General features: G+C 43.9%; 1 protein-coding gene across 4 annotated transcripts in view; it reads right to left on the bottom strand.

Annotated features, from left to right (window-relative positions):
• Nucleotides 1-27,654, bottom strand: part of PTPRO (protein tyrosine phosphatase receptor type O) — a 1,358,825-nt gene that overhangs the window by 641,419 nt on the left and 689,752 nt on the right. For all 4 annotated transcript variants that reach the window (XM_069628367.1, XM_069628366.1, XM_069628368.1 and 1 more), the window contains exon 7: nt 13,270-13,466. In XM_069628367.1, coding sequence (XP_069484468.1) covers nt 13,270-13,466 — 197 coding nt within the window. The remainder of the gene's footprint in view (nt 1-13,269; nt 13,467-27,654) is intronic.

Genomic DNA, 27,654 nt, shown 5'->3' with positions numbered 1-27,654 from the left:
GGCTGATAGTGTTGTGAAATGAGTAAGAAGCAGGGCTAGAGAGAAATGCAATTCATTGAGTTATTGCTACGGCGCTCTTGCTTGATTGTTGCCCCATAAATACCTCCAACACCACCCACTATTTCCCCATATCAGGTTCCTTCACGGTCCATCCCACAGCACCCTGAATTGCACCTCAGCAATGCTTGCACATTGCAACTCCTACAGGACACGTCTGGGGCACCCACCCAGTGCTTTAAATAGATAAAACATATCAGTGTTCCATAAAACACCCATTATTCCAAGTTTAACAATAACAACACACTTTTATACAGCACTTCATGGCAAACATCTCCCGCTTCTGCAAGCTGTTAGAAGTGTTATCAGCACCCATGCAATGATTGCAAAGTGGTCTTGTATAGCACATTGCATGCATTTTTGTTTGCCTTCTGGCATGCAGTCCTGTGAAAATATAAGAGGAGTGGTTATATGCAAGAAGTGAGATGTGAAGCATGCAGTGTGGATGACTGAGAGCCAGAAGAAGCAGTGTCCTGAGTGCCACTATGGCTCTATATGGTTTGTGGTATTCATACTTATGTATGTGTCCAGAGAGAAAAAAAAATCAAATGGATGACGGTGCTGGGAGAGCCCCTGGTAGGGCAGAGTATGTGATGGTCACAGAAGTAGCCGGGCATGAGTCGAGCTACAAGCGGCCTGATCCCCCAACATTCCTGTGGTTGGGGTGAAAGCAGCCAATGTGGGTTTTGGTCCGTGTGAGTGGTCTAAAGGGTGCTGCCACAGTGAAAGGTGAGTCAATCAGTTGTGGAAAGAGTAGGTTCTGTGGGGTACCTGAGGACTCCTATGAATGTCATTCGAGGGCTATGCTAAAGTGGACGATCTCTGGCCATGTTGCTATCTATTGAGATGTGGTATTGTTACTGTTGCGGGTTACATTTTATGATGATTGTGTTTTGGTGTCATTGTCGTGTGTCTGATGGGGGAGAAATGTTGTAGAGACGCAGGCATGCAGCTTTTTGTTATGGATGATGTGAATCCATGCTATTGAACGTCATCTAATTTTACAAACAAGTGCACTCTGGGAGTTGTAGTTTTGGGTGAATTCAAATGTGGATATTGGGCAAAAGCACTCGGCATGGAAGATATGTAAAGACTTGCCAAAGCCAGGGAAGATAGTCTGTGGGTGACATGGCCTGTAACATCGCTCAGTGAGCAATCTCCTGTTACCGTTTGCACACTAAACAGCGCGTCTTAAAGCCCTCGTTGAATTGACTAAACGTATCCTTCTGAGGATGAACAATTGAGTACGATAAGGTTGGGTAGTACTAGCATATATAACCAAAGAACATGTTGAATTGGTGGCACGCCGTGTGGGAATGTTTTTTTTCTTGTTATGGGTGACGCAGACTCCTTTCTGCCAAACTCTAAGAAGTGCATCTCAAATTCTTTAAGTATGATGGCTTTGTCTGTTGTGATTTATTCTGCATAGTAAACGTACCTCCTTAGGCCTTATGTTACGTTATATGTTACTTGTATAGCGCCTACTGCCATTGCTATGGCCTCGAAGCGCTATGTGTTGAAAGCCCTCACAGCCCTTTTATGACTTGATTTACCTCCCAGCATTGATAGGCAAACATTTTTTTAAGGATGCCGATTGAATCGTTAAGATGACATATGATATGATATGACATTTATAACGCGCCTTCACACAAGCGTTTCGAGGCGTGATGATGGTAAAGAAAGCGAGTATTGGAAGATGGAGTCCAGGTGATAATTTCAGCTGAAGTCATTAATCAACTACGCGTGAAACCACCTGCAATGGCCACCGCACTGCTATCTTTCGGGGTGCATGATTTCAGGAATAGCTCTCCAAAGCGATGGTGTGCGTGGGGACGAAGAGGAATTTGTGAGAGTGAGGTTACAGCCGTTTGTTCCCCAAGCTGCACCCCTGTCCCAAACTGGAAGTCAGGTGCAGGGCTCCCTGGGAATCCCTTGCCACCAGAATCCCGGCCAGAAGAAAGACTGCAGTCTCCATTTAAGACTATTCAACTATTGCTCTCCAGTCACACTCTTGTGAGCAACTATGTGCTGGGAAGCAGTGCCAGGCACAATATTTCTAGGGCACACTGTGGTGCATGCAGTGTGTTTGGCAGTACCTGGCAGGAGACCACATTTCACTTTTTTCAAGCCCAGGAGCAGTGGAGTCTTTCAGCACTGTTTATTGGTCTGGAGGTGGAGACTGAAATCATTCAAATAGTCGCACACAGCGCGGTATGTGCAGTGTGTTTGTCAGTTATTGGCAGCGGGCACGGCACAGGTCGGGAGCAGAGAGACCTTTCAACGGAAGTGCAATGAGTGCCACTCTGAAGGAAGCCTCATAATAGCTTTGAATTCCAGTTATTATTGACTTGAGAGAGTGTGTGCCTTCCCCTTACGGCCATTGTTCCCGTAAGTCCCATGGAGTCTTTTTTGATCCGTGTACCTTAGGAGTGGAGCCAAAACAACCAAACTGCCGAGTGTGGATATGGTCCAGGATTGGGCAGAAAGACCAATATCGGACATGGAACTAATGCAATTGGCCATTGACCTCACGATTTACTCTTTCTCCGTGAGAAGGGCCCTCGAGTGTAGAGATAGCAGCACTGACTGGGTTGGGAGTGCGTGAGCAGAGAGAACTGTGAGACATGGCGGTTGTGAAGGTAACAACTGTGCCACATGACAGTACCATCACCGCATTCTTTCACGCAGTGCGGGGAAAGGCCACAGACTTTTCAAAAATTCAAGTGATGCAAATAAGACCTGCAAGAAAAGAAGTCCCTGCGACACCGCGTAGTGAATTTTACAGTGAGAGTGATGGGTTCGAAATAGAGAGTTTAAATCGGGAAACGGATGCGACGAATCATTGACAGTGAGGTTCACGCCTCTCCAGATCTAACCGAAATCTCGGTTTATGAATCTGACTTTTCTGCCACACAACTCGTTCCCAGCTCTCTTTTCTCCAAAGGTAAAACCGAATGAGTCGTATAAAACGGATGGGTCTATCAATAAGGAGGGGGACAAGACTCTGAACCCGGTGCTTGAAGAGATCAATCAGGTGCTGAGTTTCCTGGTTACATTATACAAAGTCCTAAACGTTCAAGTCAAAACGCAGTCCACATTATTGGAATCATTGGTATTCAAATTCAATAATGTGGGCATCCATCTAATGATAAAAGACTTCTTGGACCTAAACAAAACGAATCAAAGGACACCGCTGGAGTTAGGAGAAATGGACCTTAGAGGAAATCTGACGAATGCACGTAAGAGTCAATCGGTGCACCTGACTTGTGGGATCTTGTTCCCTGAAAAACCTTGTGCCACGAGTAGCGCACAAACCCAAGTATGCAAAGGCGACCAAAGCTCAGGAGACATGGTGCAACATACACAGTGGGAGGTTGGTACACACAAAGAGGCCACGCAGCCTACAGCTGCCTCCTTGATCGCCGAAAACAATAATCTCATCAGATGAAGAAGACCTTACTCAAAATGTTCAACCTCGGAAAGCAACGGAAAAACAGGAAAGTAGTGGACATGGCCAAAGAAGATGAAGCTACACAGGACCGCGTTGAAGCAAAGAGGAAGAACACCATTAAAACAGTCCTCTAGGAAGTTCTCACCAATATTATCTACACAGCCCTCAGTCATGGCACTGTTCTGAAATCTGCAAGCAAGGCCAACTATTAGATCTGGAAAAAGGCCTATTCGAGTGACTGTCACAGTAACTAAAGTTAACAGGAGCACACAAGTTGTTAATGCTTCAGAGTCTGTCATGGTGGAAGAAATACAGACACAGACTAGCAGAGGGACACAAAGCTCGCCATCTGTGAATGCCTGGTTAAATGTTGATGGGCGGGGATGGGGGCACCTAGTCTGCATGACTTCAAATATGATTCCATCAATGTGGCACAGGGGTGGGGGGGCGCAAGAAGGGGACAGCATGGGCAGGGGGATGTAAAATGGGGGAATCACCAAGGCAGCCCAGTGCACACAGGAAACTACCCCATGTTTCATCTTGGACCTGCTGCTAATCCCTTCGTATCACAAATAGCCGCTGTACAAGATGTAAGGTTAGAGAACGGAGCAAGTGATTCATTTAAATGTGTTCTCTTGAGAGGTTTGGAGCAGCCTCATGCAGCCTTCCTAGCCACCCAAACTCTTAATGGGGGCAATGTAAAGGTAGCCCCTTTCTTGGCTCCAGATCCTGTCTCTCGAAGAGCCAATTTTGTGCGGCAAAAAGGTCCACTCCATGCTGAAGGGAGCCAGAGGGTCAGATCATCCCCTACTGGAAATAAGGGCACTAATAACCCCTTCAGGGGAAGGGCCAAAGTCCCTAATTAACACACAGACAATTCAGCAAGCATCTCCAGCAGGAATGTTCCAACTTGGTGTAGGGTGCTTGCTATCTGACTACAGGCAGGTGACTCTAAATAGATCTAACATCTTGAAACATCTGACCATGGTGCCGGCCCTGCATGCAATTGCGTCCAGGGACATTACACGGGTGGATTTTAAGGCCCTCTACCGCACAGGCCGTGCCGTGCTGTTTGTTGGTTCCAAAGTGGTCTTCGACTTAATAATACGGTAAATACGTTTCGACATAATCCCACAATCATTATCGCAAGATCATCATGAAAAGAAATGTCATGACTCACTTATGAATTTTCGACCAAATTAGCTTTTAGTTTCAACAAGTGCCCATAACAACTGAGGCAGGTTAGTGACCTTTCTTAGTCATACGAGCAATGGCAAACAAATAAAATGTGACTGGTCATGGGTGGGGGATCCTAAACGGACCTAGAAAGGAACCATTCCATAATGGTCCCCTCTAGTATGAAGGTCCTGTTAGTCTTTTTTCATGGAATAAGAGTAGTAAATTGTTATGTGATTCTGTCCTGGGGAATTACTTGAGAAAACATATTGACATTTGCCTCCAGGAGACTTGGCTAACGAGGGAGGTCCATACAGATGGCTTTGCATTTGTTTCACAAATAGAGATGCCAACTGTAACAGTGCCATTATGATGGAGGTTAATGATGCACATAGAGGATGATAAGCTTTTTTGATCCAGACTTTGAGAGAGAGGAGGGATAGTTATTAGAGTAGCAGTTAGAATAGATGGGGGAGATGGAGAGTGCCATAGAGTCGGGAAAGGAGCGAGAGGATGGAGAGGCTGCACAATACATGGGTAAACACACCAGGCGGCCTATCAGCCGAGGGAAGCAGGAGGATGCACGGATGTAAGCACACCATAGAGACAGAGCATAAAGCGAATCAGCAGTACAATGTAAGAAAAAGGCATCTACATGTGAGTAACAAGCCCACAAGTGAGAGGCAGCATTTGGCTGGGCATAGAAAGTGGCTCATAGGAAACAGATAGAGTGAGAATGAAGAGACAGATGCAGTGTGTTTGTTTGTTTTATTTATTTATATAGCGCTCCAAACCCAGAGGTAGAAGGGCACTTAAAGAAGACGGTTACATCATGTGATATATACATTGTCATAATACAATTATACAGCAATTTTCAGAGTTTACAGGCATAGTTACACAGTTGGCAGTGTTCACAAATATTTGAGGGATGGGTAAGTACTACTCTTTGTTCAGAAGCCAACCAATGACATGTTTCCTGAAGATCTGAAAGGACACAGAGTTTTAATGTTGAGTGGAAGGGTGTTCCAGAGTTGGGAGGCAAGCACTGTGAAACTGGCACCTCTGGCTTTTTTTAGGGAGAATCTAGGCACTGTCAGGCATAAGGTGTTAGAGGATCTGGTGGTTCTGTTGGCGGGTTTCATGGTAAATGTATTAGTGAGATACAGTGGGGCTAGGCGGTTTAATGCCTTGTGTGTGAGGCAAATGGTTTTCAAGTCAATTTTGTGTTATATGGAGAGCCATTTGCACAATTTCCTAGCAGTAGAGATGTGCTCTCGCCTGGGGATGTTAAGTGCTGCACATAGTGTGTTGTTTTGAGGTACCTGTAGTTTGTTAATTATATATTGGTTAGCACCTAGGTACAGACTGTTACAATAGTCCAATTTGGACTGTATGAGGGCTCTGGCGAGAGTGAGGCAACTGTTAGATGATAGGAAGGGTCTACTGGCTCTAATTAGCTTGCCAGTGTAGGCAGAGGCTGATTCAGCCATGTTGGTTTGTTTGGAGAGGTTAGTGTTGGCATCAAGGTAAAAGCCAAGGGTTTTCACATTTTTAGCAATGGCGATGGTGTGACCATCGATGATGATGTTATTGTAGTTAGGGCTGAGTTTTGACAAGTTACTGGGGGAGCTGTCGTTGAGGAGCTCCGTCTTCTCATCATTCAGGCATAGGCCATGGGAGGCCATCCATGCTTGAATGATGGAGAAGATTTCATTAATCCGGGTAACGTCCGCATTGTAGTTGCCTGTGATGGTGAGGAGTATCTGGGTGTCATCTGCGTAATTGGTGTAGGTGACACCCAGACGGTCCAGTTTGTCGAATAGTGGCTTTGTAAATATGTTATCAAAGTAGGGGAGACACAAGAGCCTTGTGGGACTCCGCATGTGATAGGGATGGGGTCTGCTGCCGCTGTTGTAGAGAAGACCCTCATGGTTCAGTTAGCCAAAAAGGATTGTATCCATGTGATGGCAGAGGAGTAGAACTGAGCTGCGGTGGATAAGTGGGTGCAGAGGATTTTGTGATCGACCAAGTTGAAGGCCGCTGAGAGGTCTAAGAGGAGTAGAATAGCGGCATTACCTTTGTCTTTGATTTCACCAATCTGACTTTTGAGGTCAACAAGGGCAGTTTCTGTCCCATGTTGCAGTCTGAAGCCAGACTGACGTATTCCTAGATGTTGGTTGGATTCCAGGTGCTCCTGAATTTGGATGTAAGCGACTCTGTCCAAGATTTTTAACAGGAATGGGACTGTGGTGATGGGTCTGTAATTGGTGGGTATGGCTGGGTCTAGTGATTGTTTTTTTAAGAGTGGAAGAACCCAAGATTGTTTTAGGTTGCTGGGGACTAAGTTATTGGTGAAGGACAGGTTGATCAGTTTGGTGATGATGGGGGATAGATCTCTGGCTGCGTCTTTTATGATCTGGGCGGGACAAATGTCCCCTTTGCTATTTGAGGGTTTTAAGGCGGTGATGATGTGAACTTCTACAGTAGTTACTTTCTTAAATGTGAAGCCTGACTTTGTATCGATGGGCATTGGTGAGCTAGGGTTGATAAACTGGTTGCTGGAGAGTTGTTGACGTTTGTCCTCAATTTTAGTTTGGAGTCCTGTGATTTTGTTGTTGAGGGTGTTTTGGATGCAGGTGCACCAGGGTTTGTCTTTCAAGCAGGTGTCTATGGGTGGATTGGGATTTTCTAGTTCTTTTAGAATTTTAATTAGTTCTTTGATGCAGGACCCAGCCTGAACTATCCTGATGTTCTAGGCATCTTTTTTTAGTGTGAATTATCTCACGTTTATATAGAGAAGGTATACTTGTAAGATTTGATTTATTTTCCGCTGAAGGATTGATTTTCCATAGGAGTTGTACCTTAGCTTTCTTTTTTCTAAGTAGCTTGAGTTCAGGGGTGTACCACGAGTTCAGATGAGCTCTTGGTTTATCTTTGCGCAATTTCAGTGGGGCAATGATATCAATAGCATTGGCCATGCAGTCATTGAAGGTGTCAATCAGCAGGTTTAGATCAGCATTGGCTGGTAGTGTGTTAAGGGTGGTTAGGACCAGGGGTAATAGGGCCTCAGCAGTAATGTTGCGTTTTTATCTGGTCGGGCAGGCTGGTGCCATGTGGCACTTTTTGGGTACTACATGAATGATGTTAACTTCAAGAAGGATGAGATAATGCTCCGTCCATGCAAGAGGTTGGGGTTCCTTGCAGATGGTGTTGCAGTTGAGAGTCGCTACCCAGTCAATAATTCTACCTTTCTGGTGGGTGGGTAGGACATTGAGTTGTGCGAAGCCACACTCTGTTAGGGCATTGGCTAGGGATGAGGCAGGGGTGTCATTGGGGTCGTTGTAACCAAGGTTAAAGTCTCTGAGGATGATAATTTGTGCTAGTGGCTTGGAGTTTTCAGCAATGAGAGAGGTGATGTCTTCTTCGAAGACTCCTGTGGGATCTGGGGGTCTATATATAAGGTGAAAGGTGATTGTGCTTGTGGGGGAGGTTTGCAGCTTGACTGTGAGTAGCTCACAGGATTTGAGTGATACGTAGGAGACTGATCTGAAGTCTAAAGATGATTTGGAGATGATTGCTACGCCTCCTCCCCTGGCGTTGGGTCTGTCGGCTCTGAGGATAGAATATTTGTCAGGAATGGCTAGCGATAAGTATGAACCGGATGCTTCATTTAGCCAGTTTTCAGTTAAGGCTAGAAAGTCAAGATCATTAGTTAGTATGATGTCAGCGATTTCTGTAGGGTGAGCAGCAAGGGATCTGACATTAAGAAGGGCTCCTTTTAGTGGGAGTAGCTTTGGCTTAATGGGTGCCTTATGTTTCTTGTTGGTTTTGGTATTGAGATTGGAAGTAGCCCTGCTAGTTGTAAGGTTCTTATTGGTTTTAGTGTTGAAATTGGCAGTAGGCCTGCTAGTTGTAAGGGGGAGCCTAGTGCCTAGCCTATTGTGCAGGCTGCAAGGTTGGGATTGATCGTGCGGATGGGTCCTGGGGGCTTGGTTATAGCGGAGGGCTTGTTGTTCAGTTTGGTGTAGTTCAGCTTAGTAGTAGGTGAGGCGCTGCCTGGGACACTAGGACTAAGGTAGTCGAGAGTTTTGTTGATGTTGGCTGGGAGGCCATTGTTTTTGGGGGAGGTAAGGTGCGAATGATAGCTAGGTGGGAAGGGAGGCAGGGATGGTAGGAAGGGCGTAGGGCAAGGGATGGGGAAGTGTCTTGGACATCCAAGTTTGGCTAGGCCGTCCTTAATGGCTATGTAATTATTGCCGCTGCACGGTACGTTGTCCAGCGTGACACAAAAGGGGAACATGATAAGAGCGAACCAGGTGATCATTGTCTGGCTACAAGGTTACGTAGTGCAGGTGGCCTGAGTTGTAGGACTAGTTGGATGAGCAGCACAGGCTAGCGCTCACAAATAGTCAACTGTGGTCTGGGCCGGGGGTGGGTCTATAGGACTACCTTAGTCCTTGCTAAGGGTGGTATGTGCATAGGGTAGGGCATCACCTAGAATTGATGTACCATTCTAGGCAAGAAGTCAATGAGTGAAGCAACATCCAGATTTGAGGTAACATTCATGGGCTAAAATACAGAGAGGCAACACCTAGGTTCAGAGTAATACACTTAGGCTAGAATGCAGTGGGGCAGCGCCTAGGTTAAGAGGAATACACTTAGGCTAAGATGCATAGGGTCAACATCTAGGTCCAAGATAGTACACTTTAGGCTAAAATGCAGTGGGGCAGCGCCTAGGTTCAAAGGAATACACAGGCTAAAATGCAGTGCGTCAACATCTAGGTTCAAGATAGTACACTTTAGGCTTAAATGCAGTGGGGCAGCACCTAGATTCAAAGGAATACACTTAGGCTAAAATGCAGTGGGTCAACATCAAGGTTCAAGATAGTACACTTTAGGCTAAAATGCAGTGGGTCTATCTATTATCTGTTATTCTATCTATCTAACATTACCAAGATGCAGGGTATGGCAGACGTGATACGAAATGAATCAAAGCAGCAGATCAAACATTACCATGACGCAGGGTATGGCAGACGTGATACAATATGAATCAAAGCAGCAGTTCAAACATTACCATGATGCAGGGTATGGCAGATGTGGTACGGTACAAATCAAAGCAGCATAGACAATGGCGGGGTGCAGGACAATGCCTATACTGTCATTGGCAGACGTAATGCAGTTCAGGGCATGAAGCGAGGTACTGCTAAAGCTATCAAGCGTGATGCATTGAGGAGCAATGTGGCCGACACTAACAGGATAAGATTAATAGGCAGAAGCCTAGCTTACTATGCACAGTACAGATCAGAGGTGGCATATGCTACTAAGGCGATCAAAATAAGAAGGGTCGAGCATGCGCTTGAGTGTCTTATGGATAGTATGTAAGCATGCATAGACAAGAGGGCGTGTGAGCATTGTACTCTAGGGGACTCTCCAGTCAACCATGTAGATTGACTTGGTCACGGTGATGGGAGACGATATGGTAGGTGCTCAGTGGGATAACCGGTAGAGGGTCATGTTACGCAGAGTAAGTGTCTTAGCCGAGTCAATGTGTATTGTCTCACTGTGGAGGCAGCGGGTCCTGGCCGAAGAGGCTTGAGTGAAGCGGCAGCAGAGCTAGACCTAGAGCAGCCCGCAGTACGGTACGCTCGGTCAGCTCAGTCAGGTGCCTTTTTTCCTGTGCCTTCGTTTATGGGCTGGTGCTCGCCTACCGGCGAGGTGTGATTGGCTAGTTAAGAATACTAGCAGCCGAACCTGATGCTCCCTAGGTCACTGGCACAAGGTGGGGAGCATTGCATGGACGATGTTGCATGGGGCGGCCATGTTTGAAATGCACAGACCTCGTGGTGGTCAATGGCGGAATGCTCTCTATTTCGTGAAAACACGGAAAATAGCGCTTCTCTTGCAGATATGCCATATTCTTGTTTGAATGCAGACAGGGATACCAATTTAGCAAAGAGTGTGTCGTGGGATGCAAAATCATCAGGGGCGGAGCTTGGGCTAAGTAAATATGCCCCTAAGCTTACCTAGACACCCAGCAGGGTGAAGGTGCTGGTAGTGCTGCTCCTGCAGCTTCGATATGGGCAGGCAGAGCTCCAGCTCTGGTGAAGAGGGACAGTGATGAATGAAAGGCACTAGAGTTAGAAGAGAGCAGGGCTTTGGTGTCTTCTGGTGAGGAATAGCAGGATTCATACGGTCACAATAGAAAGGGGGCAGGGGCAGTCAGTCAAAAGCCACATAGATGCATGCGACATGGTGGAGGGATGCATTTGAGGTGCACATTTGTGAGGTGAGGCGCTGCACATGAGGCAAGTCAGGTATGCAAACAAACAACACAGCCAGCAGCACCAGGCGACCTCCTGTGGGAATTGATAGGTAGCAGTGGTAAGATAGGGGTGCAGGGTGCTTGTCAGTAGTTGCGGCCCTTAGTGTAGTTAGGCGTCCACTGACGCCTGGAAAATTCAGGCCAGAAAACGTTCTATTTAAAAGAGTTTGTGCCATTCTGTGCTGGGTTGCTCACTAAAATTGGCTTTTTCTCACATTGACCTTAAGGGTAACCCAGAGAGGGTTAAAAAGATGCTGCATAAGGCAGATTGGGTGCAGACTATAGAGGAGTTCCATTCCTATAAATCTCTCGAACACCTGGGCATGGATCATAACAAACAAGGTGTGAATGCCCCATATCTGTACAGATATCAGAACAGACATTTTAGAATTGTAGCTTTACCTGACTCGAGAGATCTGTGGAAAATATCATTACTTGCCAGAAAATATTCTGTTTCTGTGCTCAAATTAACAAGAAACAATCATTGTACCTACCGCTGTCGGACATGTCTGCAAGCAATCATGCACTTTATTGAAGGCTCCTTATCATATGCAATTTAGGGAATGCAGTTTACTGAATGCACTTAGAATGCACTTTATTGAACTTGCTGTATTGAACGCACTTTATTGAAATGTACTTTACAAAAGAGCACCTTGTCAAAATGTGCTTTAGGTTCTGTACTGGAAGTACTAAGAGCAGATGCACTTTATGTCAAAGTACTATAAAGTAATGTGCTTCTTTTTTATTGCACTTTTCTCTTTTAATATGTGATTGAGTGGTGCTCGTAAATGGATTATTTTTTTAGAGTCCTTTTCTTATATGTGTAATTGATTATGTAATGTAATGTTTTCTTTGTGGTCAAAAGTTATGTTATTAGCAATAGATAAACTGCTAAAATGGCCGTTTAGCAGGTAATGGATGAATGTTATTTCTTAAATATTTTACTCTGGATCAGATGAGAAGCACAGACGTTGGGAATCGTCAATTGCAGTAATTTACTTGATCTTGGGAGGATAGCTCCCCGGGTCTGCACTTAGAAACCTCTGGGTATTAAGCGCGTTATAAAAAACCTATCATATCACACATAACTGCTAATATAGTCGTGAATATAGTGTTTGCTACCCTGCTTAATGGCATATTTGTTAATATTATTAGCAACCCAGAAGGATGAACAACTGAGTTGGCCCTTCTGGGGCTTGGAAACGTGGCCTGCAGTGTGAACACACGTCTCAGCAGCAGGCCCCTAGCTCAGTGGGCTATCCGTTGACACATGAACTTGACAAGTAAGTAGCCATCTGTTTACAGTGATGACTGTGGGATGGAGATGCTGAAGAAAATGTCATAGGTACTTTACTTATGCAAATGTGCAATGGTGTTATTTTGTCTCTATTAAGGCAGCCATTGGCCTGATGGGAAAGGGAGGAGGGTCTTGATCAGATGGAGCAACACAGTCCTAAAGCAGCATTGGATCATCAGCGGAGGCTGTCAGATGGACAATGGTCCACACAATTTAATGGCCAACCCACCTCAAGCGTGGTGGAAGCAGGAAGACAATCCTGTGCTTCAGGGATTTCTTCTCTTTTAGAGGGGGAGGGGTAGAGGGATATCCTCTGGGACCCTGCTACTACAACAAAGGCAGCAGTGTTCAGTCAGTGGCATAGATGGGGTGGGGGGCAAGGAGCGTAGTCTCCCCCAAAGTGTTCCTTTCAAATCCACATGCACCCGTCTCCCCTCCACAAAGTAGTCAAAGGCACAATGAGAATCCCTGGCATCGAAACCTCCCTCCACCACTGATCTTGATTATTGGTGAATGATCATAACCGCTGTTGTATTCATAGTTGCTATAGGGGATGTGGCAGACACTGAAAACCGAACTGGGTGGGGCGGGGATAGGGTGGCTGGAGACTGGGAGGACTGTTTGTCCATGATTTAGTTATACAGTCATGTGTAAAAGCTAAGGGGACTTTCTAGATTCCATTGTCAACTATCCAAGTTAAGGAATTCCCGCCTCTGCATGCGCACCCACAGTAAAAGCCGCCATTTTTTTGGTCTCAGGAAAAGAGCTTTTCTGCCCCTTTTGCAACACCAAAGTGATTTTGCAGCCGAGCGAAGTGTGGTTTGCTCTGTTGTCACCGTGCTCACAGCCTTATGGCGGTGTCCCCTCAGAGAAATGAAGAGTCTTAACATGAAATGGTTCGAAATCTTTCTTTGGAGTTAAGGGGTTGCCAAAACGGCAAATTAATATTCAAATCTCATGCCTTACCTCAGTGCAGTAATGCTTCTCGAGGCGCTGACTCTCCTTTAGCTTTTGGCAGGTGAGGGACAGCACAGAGATGATGGTGTCATTCTTGTTTTCTTGGGAGGAAGTCCACGTGACCGACGCAGATGTGGGGCTCAATAAGGTGACTGACACATGCTGGGGTTTTTCTGTTAGTTCTTCAAACCATTCCCCGGTCGGGCCTAGAAAATTCATGGCAAAGAAAACGTGAGAGAGTGTTTTCCAGTCCTTTGAAGTTATCCTAGATCACAATTCATTAATACAATGCAGTATGAGCTTTTAGATGACCTTACATGAATACAACTTGCTGCACTGTTCATACTTCATGCACATGTATGTCTACTGTCATGGTTCATTGCTAGTATTCATAGGTCTTTCTCTTAACAATTCGAATTGATGCACACCGACCATTACTCTGTAAATAAAAAAGAAAATGGCCGATCCACCCAGACCAGGTGCATGAGAATACTTTATCGCACCTGAGGAAATGCCAGAGGTACTGTAGGATGGACCTTCACTTGAGCAGACCCAGCATCTGAAATAAGGGAGCTCTGGAAGCCAGGTCTGGAATGGCGACTCACTGCAGCCAGGGCAGAAGATACGTATCCTTTTAAACTGTGAATCTATATCCGGTGTACTTAACACACTCCATATTGTGCAGACACATTCAAGGTACGTTTGGCCACAAGTTGTCAACATATATGGGGGAACCAAGGGTGAACTGGCTAATAGGGAACTCTGGACATTTCCTGGTAGGCCTCTGCACTCTCATAAGAGCAAGATTACAGTGGTGGACTAACTCGGTGCACCCTAGAGAACATTACAACAGCGGAACACACAGGAACACGTTTACAATGTGATAACACTTACAGTGGATACATATGGCAGCTAGGATGAAGATCCTGTCCCTTACATGGTTGATGATCCATCTGAGTCTGGGGGTGGCGTGGGAGCAGGCAAATGGGCATCATCCTTTAACTCTGCCCTTTGCTTGCTGCCCTTAGTGTTGTGCATGTTTTTATTTTTTACAAAAAAGTCCTGCCACCTCTCCACTACTACCTAAGTAGGTCAATATCCCAAAAGGGCTCCGCCTCCGTAAATGAACTCAGAACAGCGAACCCAAAGCAAAAGCTGCACAACATTAGAATTCAACAGTTATTGTAAGGTGAGCATTGACATTATAAACTCACAAAATATCAGATAAATAATTAGTTCTTTAATACAAAAGGATTCATAAAAAATTGTATACGCACAAAGTGAACAAACACATATTCTGTAAAAAAATGACACATACATACAACATCAGCACTTGGTCAGTTCTAACATCCTTGTGTTTAGTCTTGGACCAATCTAATATTTGCCAGCTTCCTACATTACACCTAGTCAATAGGCTACTAATGCCTTATTATAACTGTATAATCAGTCTAACAGCCTTTAGTCCCTATATGTTTTATTCCCAACTGGTAACAGGATGGTATAGGGAAATTCATCAGGGGATAAATTAGGAAAATGTCAACGTGTCATTACCCCTTTTGGGATATTGACCTATATTGGGAGTAGTGGCTAGGTGGCAGGACTTTTTTGTAAAAATAGTGTTGGCAGAGGGGGACAGTCCTGTCCTCTTTTGAAAAAAAAAAACAGGTATGAGTATTTAGGTATTGTGCATGTTACCCATACCTCAGATTACATGTGGGTGGGTGGGTGCAGGGAAGTCTGGGAGGGTTGCAGAGGGTGGTCTCTGTCCCGGGCAAAGTCTGCTAAGTATGTCTTTGGCTCTAGGGTGGGCACTGCAGAGGCGTAAACAGGGTAGGGCCTGAGCAGGCAAGGCCCACCCAACATCTGTAAATGCCCACTTAGCAGCGCTGTGTGGGTGTTCACACATGCCAGTGTCACTGCTGTGGGCCCATCTACATTGGCTTCAGGCCCCACTTGTTAGACAATCGTGGCTATGCCTCGGGTGGGCAGGCTTCGAGTCCTCACACAATGCCTGGTCCTCTGTGTTAGCATTGGTGTGTGGAAACAATGTACACAGGATACAAGAGCAAATGTACTACTGCATGCTCCATAGGCCCCAAACGGCCATGTTCTGTAGGCGGGAAAGCTCTGTGAAACAACAGGCGCTCTTATTGGGGGTAGGCTTTAAAGTGCGGCTCCTCTGGGTGCAGTGCCCTGGACTGGGCTGCCTGGGAGTTCTTGACATATTTGTGCCAAGTGACCTCACAGCCATCGCCACTATGATATGGGAATGAATTCCCCAGGTTGTCCAAGTTAGCTGTACTATTGAAACCCATATCCCGACGGCATTCATTGGTCCCTTTCTGATAATCCAACATTCAAGAACTACGTCTCCAGAAGTTAGTCTATTCATCCGAAGGGAAACCTGGAACTGATCTGCAGGTCATCTGTAGAGTTGGAAGAATGAAGACTCTAGGTGAACCCTAAGCAGAACCTCAAAGCCAGCAATAATGCTGGAGAACTTGTGCCAAGCCCCTCCCACCTGCAGCCTGTTTACAAACTAAACATAGCATAGCAGTGGAAGACATTTGGAAAAACAGAAGAAAAACCGGCAGATTATAAATCTGCACACCCTAATTGAGGGCCAACATCTTTTTTGGGTGAAAGGTGCATGACCACGAGATAGTAATGTCTTTGTGAGTCATGAGGGTGAATATTAAACTGCACTCAATAGGCCCTGTGCCAGCTTGGAGGAAGGCCCACAAGACCAATGCATATATAGGTTTTGGGTGGATTCTGGACAGAAGACGGATTCCAGCGGGCAGCAAGGCAACAGCGGCTTTCTCTGTTAAAGCTTAAAGCGCTGAATGTGCTGTAGCGCTGGTGCAGGAGGGGAGGGATTGGATGTAGGTAGGATGCCTACTGTTTGGGGTGAATTTCTGGATTCATTGCAAGTTCTCTTCAAGCATTTGTCATCATGAAATGTCCTGTCTAGCCAGTCGAACAACTCTGTGAGTAAAGCCTGGGTTAGAGGCTAAGCCATTGGCTAAACCTGCTGGACTTGTTTTCATCCCAAGGTCCGGTTTTATGGTTTCAGCGGGTTGCCGTTTGTTGGAGACAGTCTTTTCCCAATTCTAGAAGGTAGTGTCAGGGACGTGACAGGTGATCATGTGAGAGGAGAGAGTGAGAGAGGGGTTGAAACTAACTCCTAAATTCCTAGCGGAATTGGAAAAAGGAAGGGAAGAAGAGTGAAGAAAAGGCGAGACGGGAAACGAGGAGAAGTGGGAAAGAAAAGGACTTCAGTCGTGGAGGGGTTATGCTGAAGAGAGTGGGCGTGCAGGGCAGAAATGCAATTGAAAAGAGTGGTGTGAAGAGCATCGGAGGAGGAGAAAGACTATATTTGTGGTTCATCTGCAAAAAAGTGACATGAAAGGGAGGTGAGACCAGGGCAGAGCAAGGAATGTTGCAGAGGAGAAGAGGATGGGACCAAGGACGGATCCTTGGGGGATACCCAACTGGAGCAGCCAAGGGGAGATATTACCAGCACAGGAGGTAGAATACGTTTGGTAAGAGAGGTAGGAATGACATCATTGGAGAACAGAACCCGAAAAACGAGAGAAAACAGAGTAGAGAGAAGAATGCAGTGATCAATAGCGTTGAAAGCTGTAAATATGTCAAGAAGCACTAATATAGAAGAGAGTTTGGTGTGTCGAGCTGGGAGCAAAGAAGTGGGCAGTTGCCATAGAATGCGAGCGGCTGAAACCTGATGGAAAAGGAGATGGAAGTCAAAATAGGTGGACACTCAGGCCTAGACAATACAGGACAATGGTGTGCCATCTGTGACCACCCCAATGAGATGCCCTTCTCCTCCGCTACATTCTGGTTCCTAGGATCATGTCAAACATGACAAAAACTTTGCACAAGTGCAATTAACACTAGAGCAAAATGTACCTGCTGCAAAAAACAATGCATGTTAGCACCCTGCTTGGGGGAGCCAGCCAATCAGTTGGCTCGGAACGCGGACACTAGTTGGTTCTGTGTTTAAACCTGAAGGCCACAGGTTCAAATCCTAGCAGAGCCAGTTAAGTCTTTCTTCCATCCAAAGTCAATACATTCAGCAGTATTAAATTGTGTAACTGTAATGCTTGCTATTAACAGTGCTCTATAATGGTATAAACTGCAGAAGACTGTGCTATGTAAAAAAGCAAAGGAATTAAACACTTTAGTCGACTGAAATGCACTCACCGGGGCCACAACTGTACACTTGGTTATGTGCAATTTTGAGTGGAATTAGTACTAGAGCAAAAATGTTCCTAATGAAAAAAACATACTCTTTCAGTGCAATTGTGCATGCTTGCACTTGAGCAAACATAGCCATGGTGCAAAAATGCATAGAAAGTATACCGTTTTGAATAATGCACATATGATATGCCTCAATGTGGAGGGATCGCATCATGAGTGTTTCATAAGTGTACAATACATACAGATCTAGGCTGAACCCCATAAAGATTTGTTACTTTGCTCACCGGTTAAATGCAGCAACATTTGTAGGAGTCTGATTCAGACTGTATTTGTTTTGGCTGCTTAACAAAGATGAACAAATTAAAGATATAAATATTTTAAGATTATAACATAGTATGACATGTTGGCACCTGTCTCCTATGGGGGTCAAACTGCACTGGGTGAAAAATATCAGTTTTAATTGCATTTGGTAAATTGAATTTGTAATGTGATTTATGAAATTTTACCCACTATCGTGATTCTGTGATATTTATTGGTTGTTTTTCCTAAGGCTTGCGGCTGTGTATATTATCTTTTTGAAATTATTTGTTATAATTGTCATGTTGTGAAAGGTTTGCAAAGAAACCAAGCACAAATACAAAAAAAATAAAAATAAATAAAGATGTGAAAATACGAACAGCGGCTGTTCACTGCTGCATTATGTCAACCATTTTCAAAGGTAAGACATATGATTTAGCTTACAAGAAAAATCCTGTTATGAATTTTTTTTTTTAATCTAAACTAAATTCCTGTTATACCTCACCCTTGACCAAGGTACACCATTTTATAAACAGTTTTTTGATGATGAAGAAAATTTGAATTTATAACAAAAAAAGGAATATTTACTTCAGCTGAGTACCGGCAATCGTTCCTGAGCAATACACCACATTGGCAGTTGTTTGAAGGGGACACTGACAAGAAATTAAGTCAGGTATAAAAGTATGGTATCGATGGAGGAAAACAATACAGATAAGTGGAAAAAAAGAGGCAGCAGACGGGCAGTTTATGCACTTTCGGCTCTAACGTGGATTATCGACCCTGATTGGGAAAAGCTTGCCGGTGTTGGAACAAGGCAATCCTGGCCCTTGTCTTAATTGGGTTTGACAGGCAGTGGAATAAGCAACAGATTGCAGGCAGGAAGATGGTAATTAAAATTAAATAAACAACCTATCCTTCTCTGTGCTTGACGTCGAGCGGGCTGATGCTGCCAGACGTCTGTGTTCTAAAAAAATAAAAATACATGGGGCTAATTAGCAAACAGTTTGCAGGCATAACGATCGCAGCTCTGTGCCTGCAGCGCACACTATCGCAAGTCCATGATCCATGAAGAGTAATGGTGGGGGTTCACCCTTTTTGGAATGTTCTCAACGCTTGAATCTTGGGGTCAGTGAGTGCTTTTGTAGTCTTCGAGACTCCATCACCACAAATGTATTTTTTACTTTTCCAAATCCTTCTGGAAAGTGGGATTATAAAAAATATAGAAATGCTTATATCAAGCATGAGCGTTTCTAGTTCAGGTCGATACATGATGTGAGTGGTCATTTCAGATTTCTAGAAGCATTGCGCTTTCCCGATGCACCTAGGAAAGTGCACCCTAGGAGCAGGTCAAAGAGAGGCAGGGCAACCCGTGCACCGGTATGAATCGGGATCTGATGCCGGTCCGGCACCACACACTTTCTGCACTCTTCCGGAATCTCAAAGTGAATATGCCCACGTGCAGATTCCATTTACTGAGTCAGGTAGAGTGCCAAAGTGCAGGAGATTTCCGCACTGGCCTTTGCTTTGCACCCCCACACGTTTAGAAAACCTTCATAAATCTCATCACACGTTTTCATGTTATGTAAGACCCTTCTTTAGACTTAATACATTTCAACGTAATAAAGTAACAGGCAATATTTCTAGCTACTTCCCCATCGGCCTGCTACAATGTCACTGAAACTTGCGTATAAATATTTACAGTTTTTATTATGGGGGGGGGGTTAAGGTGGGGAGAAGAGAGAATCCAAGGAAGACAGTGGCAAGACTTTCACTTAACTTTCCATTTAGAGCCAGAGTGGAAATATTCTACCGGACTCTGACTTTAAAGCATTACCGTTTGCCCTTCTGCACAAAAGCATTTACGTGCATGTTTTTTGCACTAGGGGACATTTTGCCCGTTAAAAATGGCTGTTGTCAGGGTGTACATATTATCGAATATGGCCTGAATGTTTTTGTACTTGGGCAAACTTTGCCCTAGTGCTATCATGGTGCAACTTTGCACTTGTGCTGGTAGAAAGTTTGTGTTATCTGACCCCCTGGAATTTACTCCTTATTGCTGTCTAGATGTGTTCTAGTGATCCATGCATAGAGAGCTCTGACAGTCAAGACTCCTGTTGAGCTAAGTTTTTAATTTCCTCTTTCTTCGAGTCTAACACCAGCTGTTATTTGTAGGAAAGTCTTGTATGTAGGCCTCTCCGATCTTTAAATTAAATCATTCCCCTGGTTAAGCTTATCTGGTAGTTTATTTTAGATATTGTGACTTCTTTCGTCCCAACAGGAGCTTTTAGGTTGGCTGTTACTACCATGTGGTGCAAGTCTGCTTCTGGGAGGTCTCAACATCAGTACTTATCCTTAACAGCTAGGCCCAGCTTATACAGTTGTAATAAAAATGCAAGTTCTGCGTGGTGAGAAGGTGCGCACTTAAGAATTGCAAGAGTATCACTGTAAAAGGGGAGGGAGCTCCTTTTAATCGTATATAGGTCAAGCCCAAAATAAAAGTAACTCACATATAAAAGAAATGCAGGGCACAGGTAAGTATAACTAAACTTAGGGGTAGCCTGAAACGCGGTAAAGAGGCCTTACACCATGCATTTGCAGAGAAAGTGTGTTAGCTTTTTATCAATCTGCAATGAAGCTGCAAAGGCTGGTAACACCTCACAGGTCCCACAATCCCAGGCTGGTATGGTTAGAAGTAAACAATAGTTATTCTTTCAAAGTCATAGATTAGAACCTGTTATTCCTGCCGACAGGCAGGGAGGGCATAACCATTTTATAATTCAAAATGATTTACAAAACACGCTTTTTAAAGGGAGTCAAGAGAACCACAACGTTTCAAATTGCCCCTTAGTACATTTTGCCTGTGAAGAAGGTTGAAGTGTTCTTAATATGCAACATTTGTATAGCACTATGTCTGTGGTTCAAGGCTCTGACAGTGCCATGGTAGAGAGCGTTTCTCATGAGAACTTAGATATGATGACGGGGAGAGATGAAAAATGTTCCGCTGGTCATCTCAAATGTTTCAATGAATTGTCATAATAATGTGGGAATTGGGGGTTGGATTGTGACATCACATATTGTAATTAAGGGCGGTGTGGGAAAGTTTGCAGACTCAATTACAGAACATACTGAATGCTTTTCTATAAGGGTATAATGTGCAAGGACCAATCTGCTTGGTGTGGGGAGATTTTTCCATGTTGCAAAGTTACTCATGTTGATTAGCTTGAGTGTTATACAAGTTATAGATTTAGGGGCGTTTCTTTGACAGCACCTTTTCACACAGTTCTGTGTCTGGGCCCCCGAGAAAAATGGTGTTACTTCTTGCCTGCGTACACTCCTTTTTGACTACTTTCGTAATTGTTTATTGGTGATTGCCGAGGAAACCCCCGACACATAGGGCCTCATTTCACGGTAGGCAGAGGACCAAGGTGCTAGTAGCACCTTGGTCCATGCCGGTAAAATACCGGCACCGCCTTGGTGGAAAGGGGAATTACCGCCCTATTCCAAGGTTGGCGAGGCGGTAATTCCCCTTTCCCCCATTGCCCTTCCCCATTCCCATTTTTGCCCCATAGGGCTCTATGGGAATGGGGAAGGCGCTAATTACGGTGCCGCAAATTGCAGTACCGTAATTAGCACCCTGGTCCCTTTGCGGGTTGGTTTTGAACGCCTGCAAAAAGCAGGCGTTAAAGTCTTCAACCCGCAAAGGGAACTCGTAGCAAGGCGGTAAGGGTTAACGGTCACCGGTACCATTAACGGTCACCGTTAACCCTTACCGCCATCCGTGTAATGATGCCCATAGTCCTAACAGCTCCTAATATGCACTCAGTATTATGTGTGGGTGGATGTAAGTCGAGTTCAGACTCTGACATTTGTTTGGGTCATGAACCAAGCCACTTGTGTAAATGAAGTCTGCAATTCTCTTTCTCAGTCTTTTTGTAGTTCCTTGAGGCACCTGGCTACACTCTCTAATGTGTAGATTGTGGAGGCTCTTTATCTTAATATGCTACAGTGGATATTTTTGGTTTTATCTGAACAAACTTTGCCTAATCATAGCCAGTTGTAGTATATACAATGTAAATGAAAAAATGTTGACCTCATGGTTGCAGTGTCTAAACTTTCTATTAATTAGACAAGCATTTTCAGGTTTCCCTGGAACCAGAGAACCCAATTATACCTGTAGGTCTAAAGGTGGGGTCTTTGAAATGGGTGAACAGGGCTTCATGTATTGGTGTTCACCCACTGTTCTCCATACCCCCTAATAAGTTGCTTTCATAGTATGGCATTGGCAATGTACACTGCTAAAAGTTGAGGCAAGAGCTTCAATTTTCTCTGTTATCTTCATCATCCAGATCAGTTATTTTGGTATGTTATCCCACAAAAGAGCAATTCATAACAAGTCCAACAATTAATAAGAATATAAAAGGAAAGGATTGCATGAATTGTTACTATCCAATCAAAATCCATAAGAGTCAAGTTTAAAAATGAAACCTGATTATATCAACCACTGAAGTTTGACTTCACAAAATAATACAAGGCAAATCAATATGCAAACACATGTATTAAAAACAGATGCTTCATAATCTTATCAGCATACTCACATCCAAACTTATTCGTTCATTCAGACATGTCATATGCATCATTAAAACCACGACCCATCAGCTTAGTCACATAGGATGTTTCTTTGAGTTCCCAGACTTGATATAAAAACCTTCCTTCCCATTACAACTTTTACTCTTATTTTCCGCACTGCCCACAAATTATAGTGCAGTCCACTGGTATACACTGGGTGGAGGGAGAAAGATTATGTTAAGTGCTCACCTTACAATGTGCACCCTCATTTAAACAAACAAGAACAATAATAGGTATTTTTGTAAATTGCAGTAACATAAACAAAAACCATATATAAACTATTATGTTGGGTTTTTGGTTGTTCAAGCAGCTAGCTGCCGAGTTGCCGTGTGCTCCTTTCCATTTGAATGCCAGAACAGCCAATTGTAGGTTACTCAGGTACAGGATATCGCCTCGCCTGGGGTGGGCCACCTGTCTCCAGATATCCCCCTGTCCCCGGGTAGGTTTTCTTTCCACATAGGGCTTTCCCATAGAGGACAGGGTTATGTTTTCAATGTGCTGCCTGAGGCAGCAGTGCAAATGGGCCTCCCTGAGTATCCCCACATCCCTTTAAGTCATCAGTTGGGATGGGGAGAGGGTCATCCAACATATATTGGATTTCTAAGCAGTAAAATCATCCTTTTAAACATTTAACCAACAAAGGTGTGCAGCTCTGTTCAACCGCCTTATTTATGTAATATGGTAATGGTAACCACAAGGCCTACGGTTCTGCCAAAGCTTCACCTGGTAGTCCAGAGGCAGTAACCTTACCACCGCCTCTCATGATGGAATATCCAATTCCATCTTGAGAGGCAGCATTAGGGCTCATCTGCCGAGAAGGGAAGCTAAACCCACCCTTTTCCATGCTCAGTTTATTTTTTTTCTGTGGGGAAAACCCTTGCTCTTGCAGAACATACAAAGTTCTTCCAAGAGCTATATAGGTAGAGAAAGTGAGGAAGACTATTTATCTCTTTGATGTTTATCTGAGCTCAAGTTTTGTTTAGATAATGATGCTTTATCTAATTCTATTGTTGCTCTGAGTATTGCCAGGTTGTGGGTCAGTATAGTTGGTGGTTTCATTGGGATCAGTATCCTCTGGTATTTGACTTCCTCTGTCTCCTATCCAAGTGGTAGAATTGCATATTTGTCTTTGTTAACCAGCATAGAGATGGGCATCATGTTATGTTATGTTAAGGTTATTTCTACCAACAAGTAATCTTGGTGCAACATATAAACCTATACTGAACAGCCATTGTAGCACACTCCCTTGGCCTAAAAAAGATATGTTTTCAAGTTTTAAATTTGAAAATTAATTGGTTTTCAATATCCCGGAGTGAGAACGGAAGTTTGATTCCATAGGGTAGCCGTCCTATAGAAAAAGTGCATCCTCCAATCGGGGAATGCTTAAACCGTGGCACTTGAACAAGGCAAGCGTCTTGAGAGTGAAGCACACGCAAAGGGATGTAAGGGCAGAAGTTAGATTGAAGATATTCTACACCTGTGCCATAAAAGGCACGATGGAATACATGGCGATTTAAAATAGACACGACTGAGAACAGGGAGCCAATGAAGTCACCATGAAATGGGAGTAACATGCATCCCATACCGGGATTGACTGGCCACTTTAGCAGCCAGGTTCTGCAGAACTTGCAAGCGCTGGATTAAATATGGTGGTTTCAATAGTCCATGGTCCCAAAGATCAGGGGCGAGACTACCAAGGCCTGCATATGAACTGGCGAACAAGGAAGAACCTTCCGAAGGGTCTTTAATGTAAAATGGGTAGATTGACAAATAGCACTGTCTTAGGGTTCAGCTGAAAAAGAGGCCTAGATCTTAACACCTAGATTTTTCACCACTGAAACAATATCTCTGTATTATCCCCATTCAACTTTAGCCAGTTGTCACTCATCTAGAAAAGTAAGACGCTAAGCAAAGGAGTAACCAAAGCTTTAAGGAGTTCCATTAAAAAAATGAAGAAGGGAAATGGGCCGCAAGTTTGCCAGAAGCGTACGATCCAAAGAGATTTTTTTTCTAAGAGTAATCACCAAAGCATGCTTTAGAGGAGGGGGAATACGACCGAATGTAAGAGTGATTTACTGCTTGAGTGAACAGAGGGGCATTAGAAGGCACAATTTCCTTCCGAATAGTGAGCCGAATAGAATCAAGCTAGTTTTAGCAGTTTATGTGGAATCCTGACATTTCACTGCAGCACTGTGAGACTCTCATAGAGGAACATGTCTTCAGTCAAAATAAGGACTTGGTTTTCCCGCCCTCTTATCTTGACCCAATTAATCACACTGTTCTCTTTTAGCTATTGCAAGCGGTTATAAGGGAATGCCAAACAAAATTAGTAATAAGGTGATTCCTTGTTTAGTCCTCTTATTGAGTGAGATCTTTTGTGAGAGTAGAACATTCATAGTCCCTCTGGTTGAGTCCATTTCATAGAGTTCTCATATGTGATCACACACAACTTTGCCCAGTTTAATGGATTTTATTGCCTCAAACATGACCCATTTAACATTGTCAAAGGCCTTTTTGGTGTCCAAACGACCCACAAGGGGATCCTCCATTCTACTCCTCATCTGGTTGTCCAGGATCTATCAGATATGTGTAGTTCAGTTTTGCTTTCTAAGGATCCCTACCTAATTAAGATTAATACATTTTTTATGAATGAGTCGCCTTTCACCCAAGATTTAGTGTGCAGCTTTGCATCAAGATATGTTCATAATTTGGGACTGTAACTGGTGCATTCCAGGGTATCTTTGCCTGGCTTTGTAATCAAAACTGTCTCATTCTCCTTCATGGTGCCTGGGGAATTTGTATGAGTTCTGGGCTTCATTACTACCGTGAGCAGTCGGGCCAGAATTGGCGAACTTTTGTTAAAACTTGCACTGAAGCAATTTGGACCATGTGGCTCTCATTTGGAGCATTTTGATTAGGTTTTCAACTTCCTGTTCAGTTTCTATACAAATGAATAAACCAGACAGTTTAAAACCTCCCAATGGAAGGCACCACCGTACATTGACAACCAACATCCATTCTGCTGCAAAACACAAAAAAACATTTGCTGCACTATTTTGGATGTGGAAATCTTGGAAGCTCTAGCAATGTCTCACAGTTAGTCATTTATTTTGTATTGCACTCATATCCTTCTTTTGATATTTGAACTATGTAAAAAGTGTGGCCTAGGAGCATTCATAGTTATCACACTAGGATTAGTATCATCAGAGACTGGTACCAGATTACAACCATGTGAGCTTTCCATTGATAGTGTTCACTAACGGTTGATGCTAACTAATATCACCTGCTTTTAAATCATGTTTTATGTTCACATATGCATTTTAAAATATTAAAACATATTGTTCAATCGAGAAACAAGAGGGGACACATCAATCCTTGTTTGACGTGAACGTAAGGCAAGCACAAAGGGTCATATCTCTGATCATATCTCTGATTCAATGATGTATCCAAATATGAAAACACTGATGTCAAGGAGGACAGATGTACTCTCTGACTCAAATGTACATTTATCAAGACCCCAAAATACAACATGCCTGAGAGTGCATGTGTATGCAGACCAGAACACAGATTTATGCAGTTTCAAACATACTGTGCATTACATACCCAAACAAGACCTGAGCACAAAATGCGCCATAAAGGGTAGATGTACATAGACCTAAACACTGATGTATGAGCAGACTAACACACTCCATCTGAACAGTTCAGAAGTGCACTGACCAGAACACAGATTAATTCAGACCCACACACGCCTACATACACTAAATGCCCAAACTGTGTAGGTCTATCTGACTAGAGAAGGAGATTTATACAGACCTGAATATACTGCAGGCCATAACGGGTAGTTGTTCACAGACCAAAACGCACCTTTATCTATATTCAGACACACTCCACATCCAAATATTCTCGAAGGAAGCAGAGAAGAACAGAGATATGTCCAGACCCAAGCCCATCTTTCCCTTCACATATAGACAGCGCAGATGTGATGATGGAGAGGAATAAGTCAAGATTACCTTCTGCCTGGCTCCGCCCCAGTACCGCAAAGGCGAGAGATGTTAGAAACTGAGACAGCCTTGCCACCCCATGAACCTGGGGTGGTTGATAATATGAGTTAAACTGAGCACCATGAAACAATATGCTTAATCAAAGTGAATGTACATGCAATCTGCCATAAAGAGTTAGTTAGGTTGTGCGACACAAGTAAGGATTAAAAGTAGTTTGTAGAATGCACAAATAGTGTGCGGAATAAATAGTGCAACACAGTATAAAGGGACAGGAGGTTCCTGTTTACCAAGAAAGGAGCTCACTACACTGATAGGACAGTTGGGATTGTAGGTAGATAAGATGCTGAATACAAAGGGCAGGGACATCATTGCATGGCAGACATATAAGATGAATAGACATGGCTATAGGTTGCCAATATGGAAACAGGAAGACAGAAGTGCAGCCATTTTCCTAACGCAGAGGCCGCAGCAGGTCTCAGATTTAGCAAGGCCTCAAAACCCAAGATGCTGAATTTACACTTGCATTCTAGAAACGTGTGCAGAGGCCAGACAGTAGCTCATGCCCGAGCCAAGATAAGGAACAAGGAAGCGAGTAATAGATGAATAGGAACGCAGGCACAAGATAACAGTTCCCAGGACAAGAAGTGGTAGACGCTCAAGTTAATTAATTTAATAAGCACACAGACCAACTATTGATGTCTAGGTGCACGAGATCAGTAAAGCCAAAAGACTTTATAGACAGTAATTGATTGGCGCCTCTAGTGGCCACAAAGAACACAACATCCACCTCAGAATTAGCTAAAACCTCAATAAATAAAAGGAAATCCACTCTCTAACACAGTACCCTAACACATTATCGGGACACGAAGAAACACTGGCTATTCATTACGAGCCAAACACAGATAAGACCCCTACAGAACTACCTCAGTACACGGACAGACACTAGACAACACACAAGGCCAAGGCCAAATATTCCTGGTTATCGTTTCGGAATGACCAGGAGTATTCTTTAATTGTAATTTTGGCAACTATGGAATTCTCTTCCCTCCCTTGTGTTCCACTCATATCTTGATGTCTCATCAAAGTGTCCAAGGTTGGTGAGCTGTACACCAGCCAATAGAATTTCCCTGTGCCGCACCACCTATGATAGCACATGCCAACCAATCAGCAGTCACCTTAATGATGCATTAGCAATATTATCTATAGTAGATAGACCAATAGAGTAACTAGAGTAACTAACCCCTATGTA

This window comes from Ambystoma mexicanum, chromosome 12 (assembly GCF_040938575.1).
Source record: "Ambystoma mexicanum isolate Mex_15411 chromosome 12, UKY_AmexF1_1, whole genome shotgun sequence".
Lineage (NCBI taxonomy): Eukaryota > Metazoa > Chordata > Amphibia > Caudata > Ambystomatidae > Ambystoma > Ambystoma mexicanum.
The sequence above is the reverse complement of the archived record's forward strand: the minus strand, read 5'-3'. Positions and strand labels throughout refer to the sequence as shown.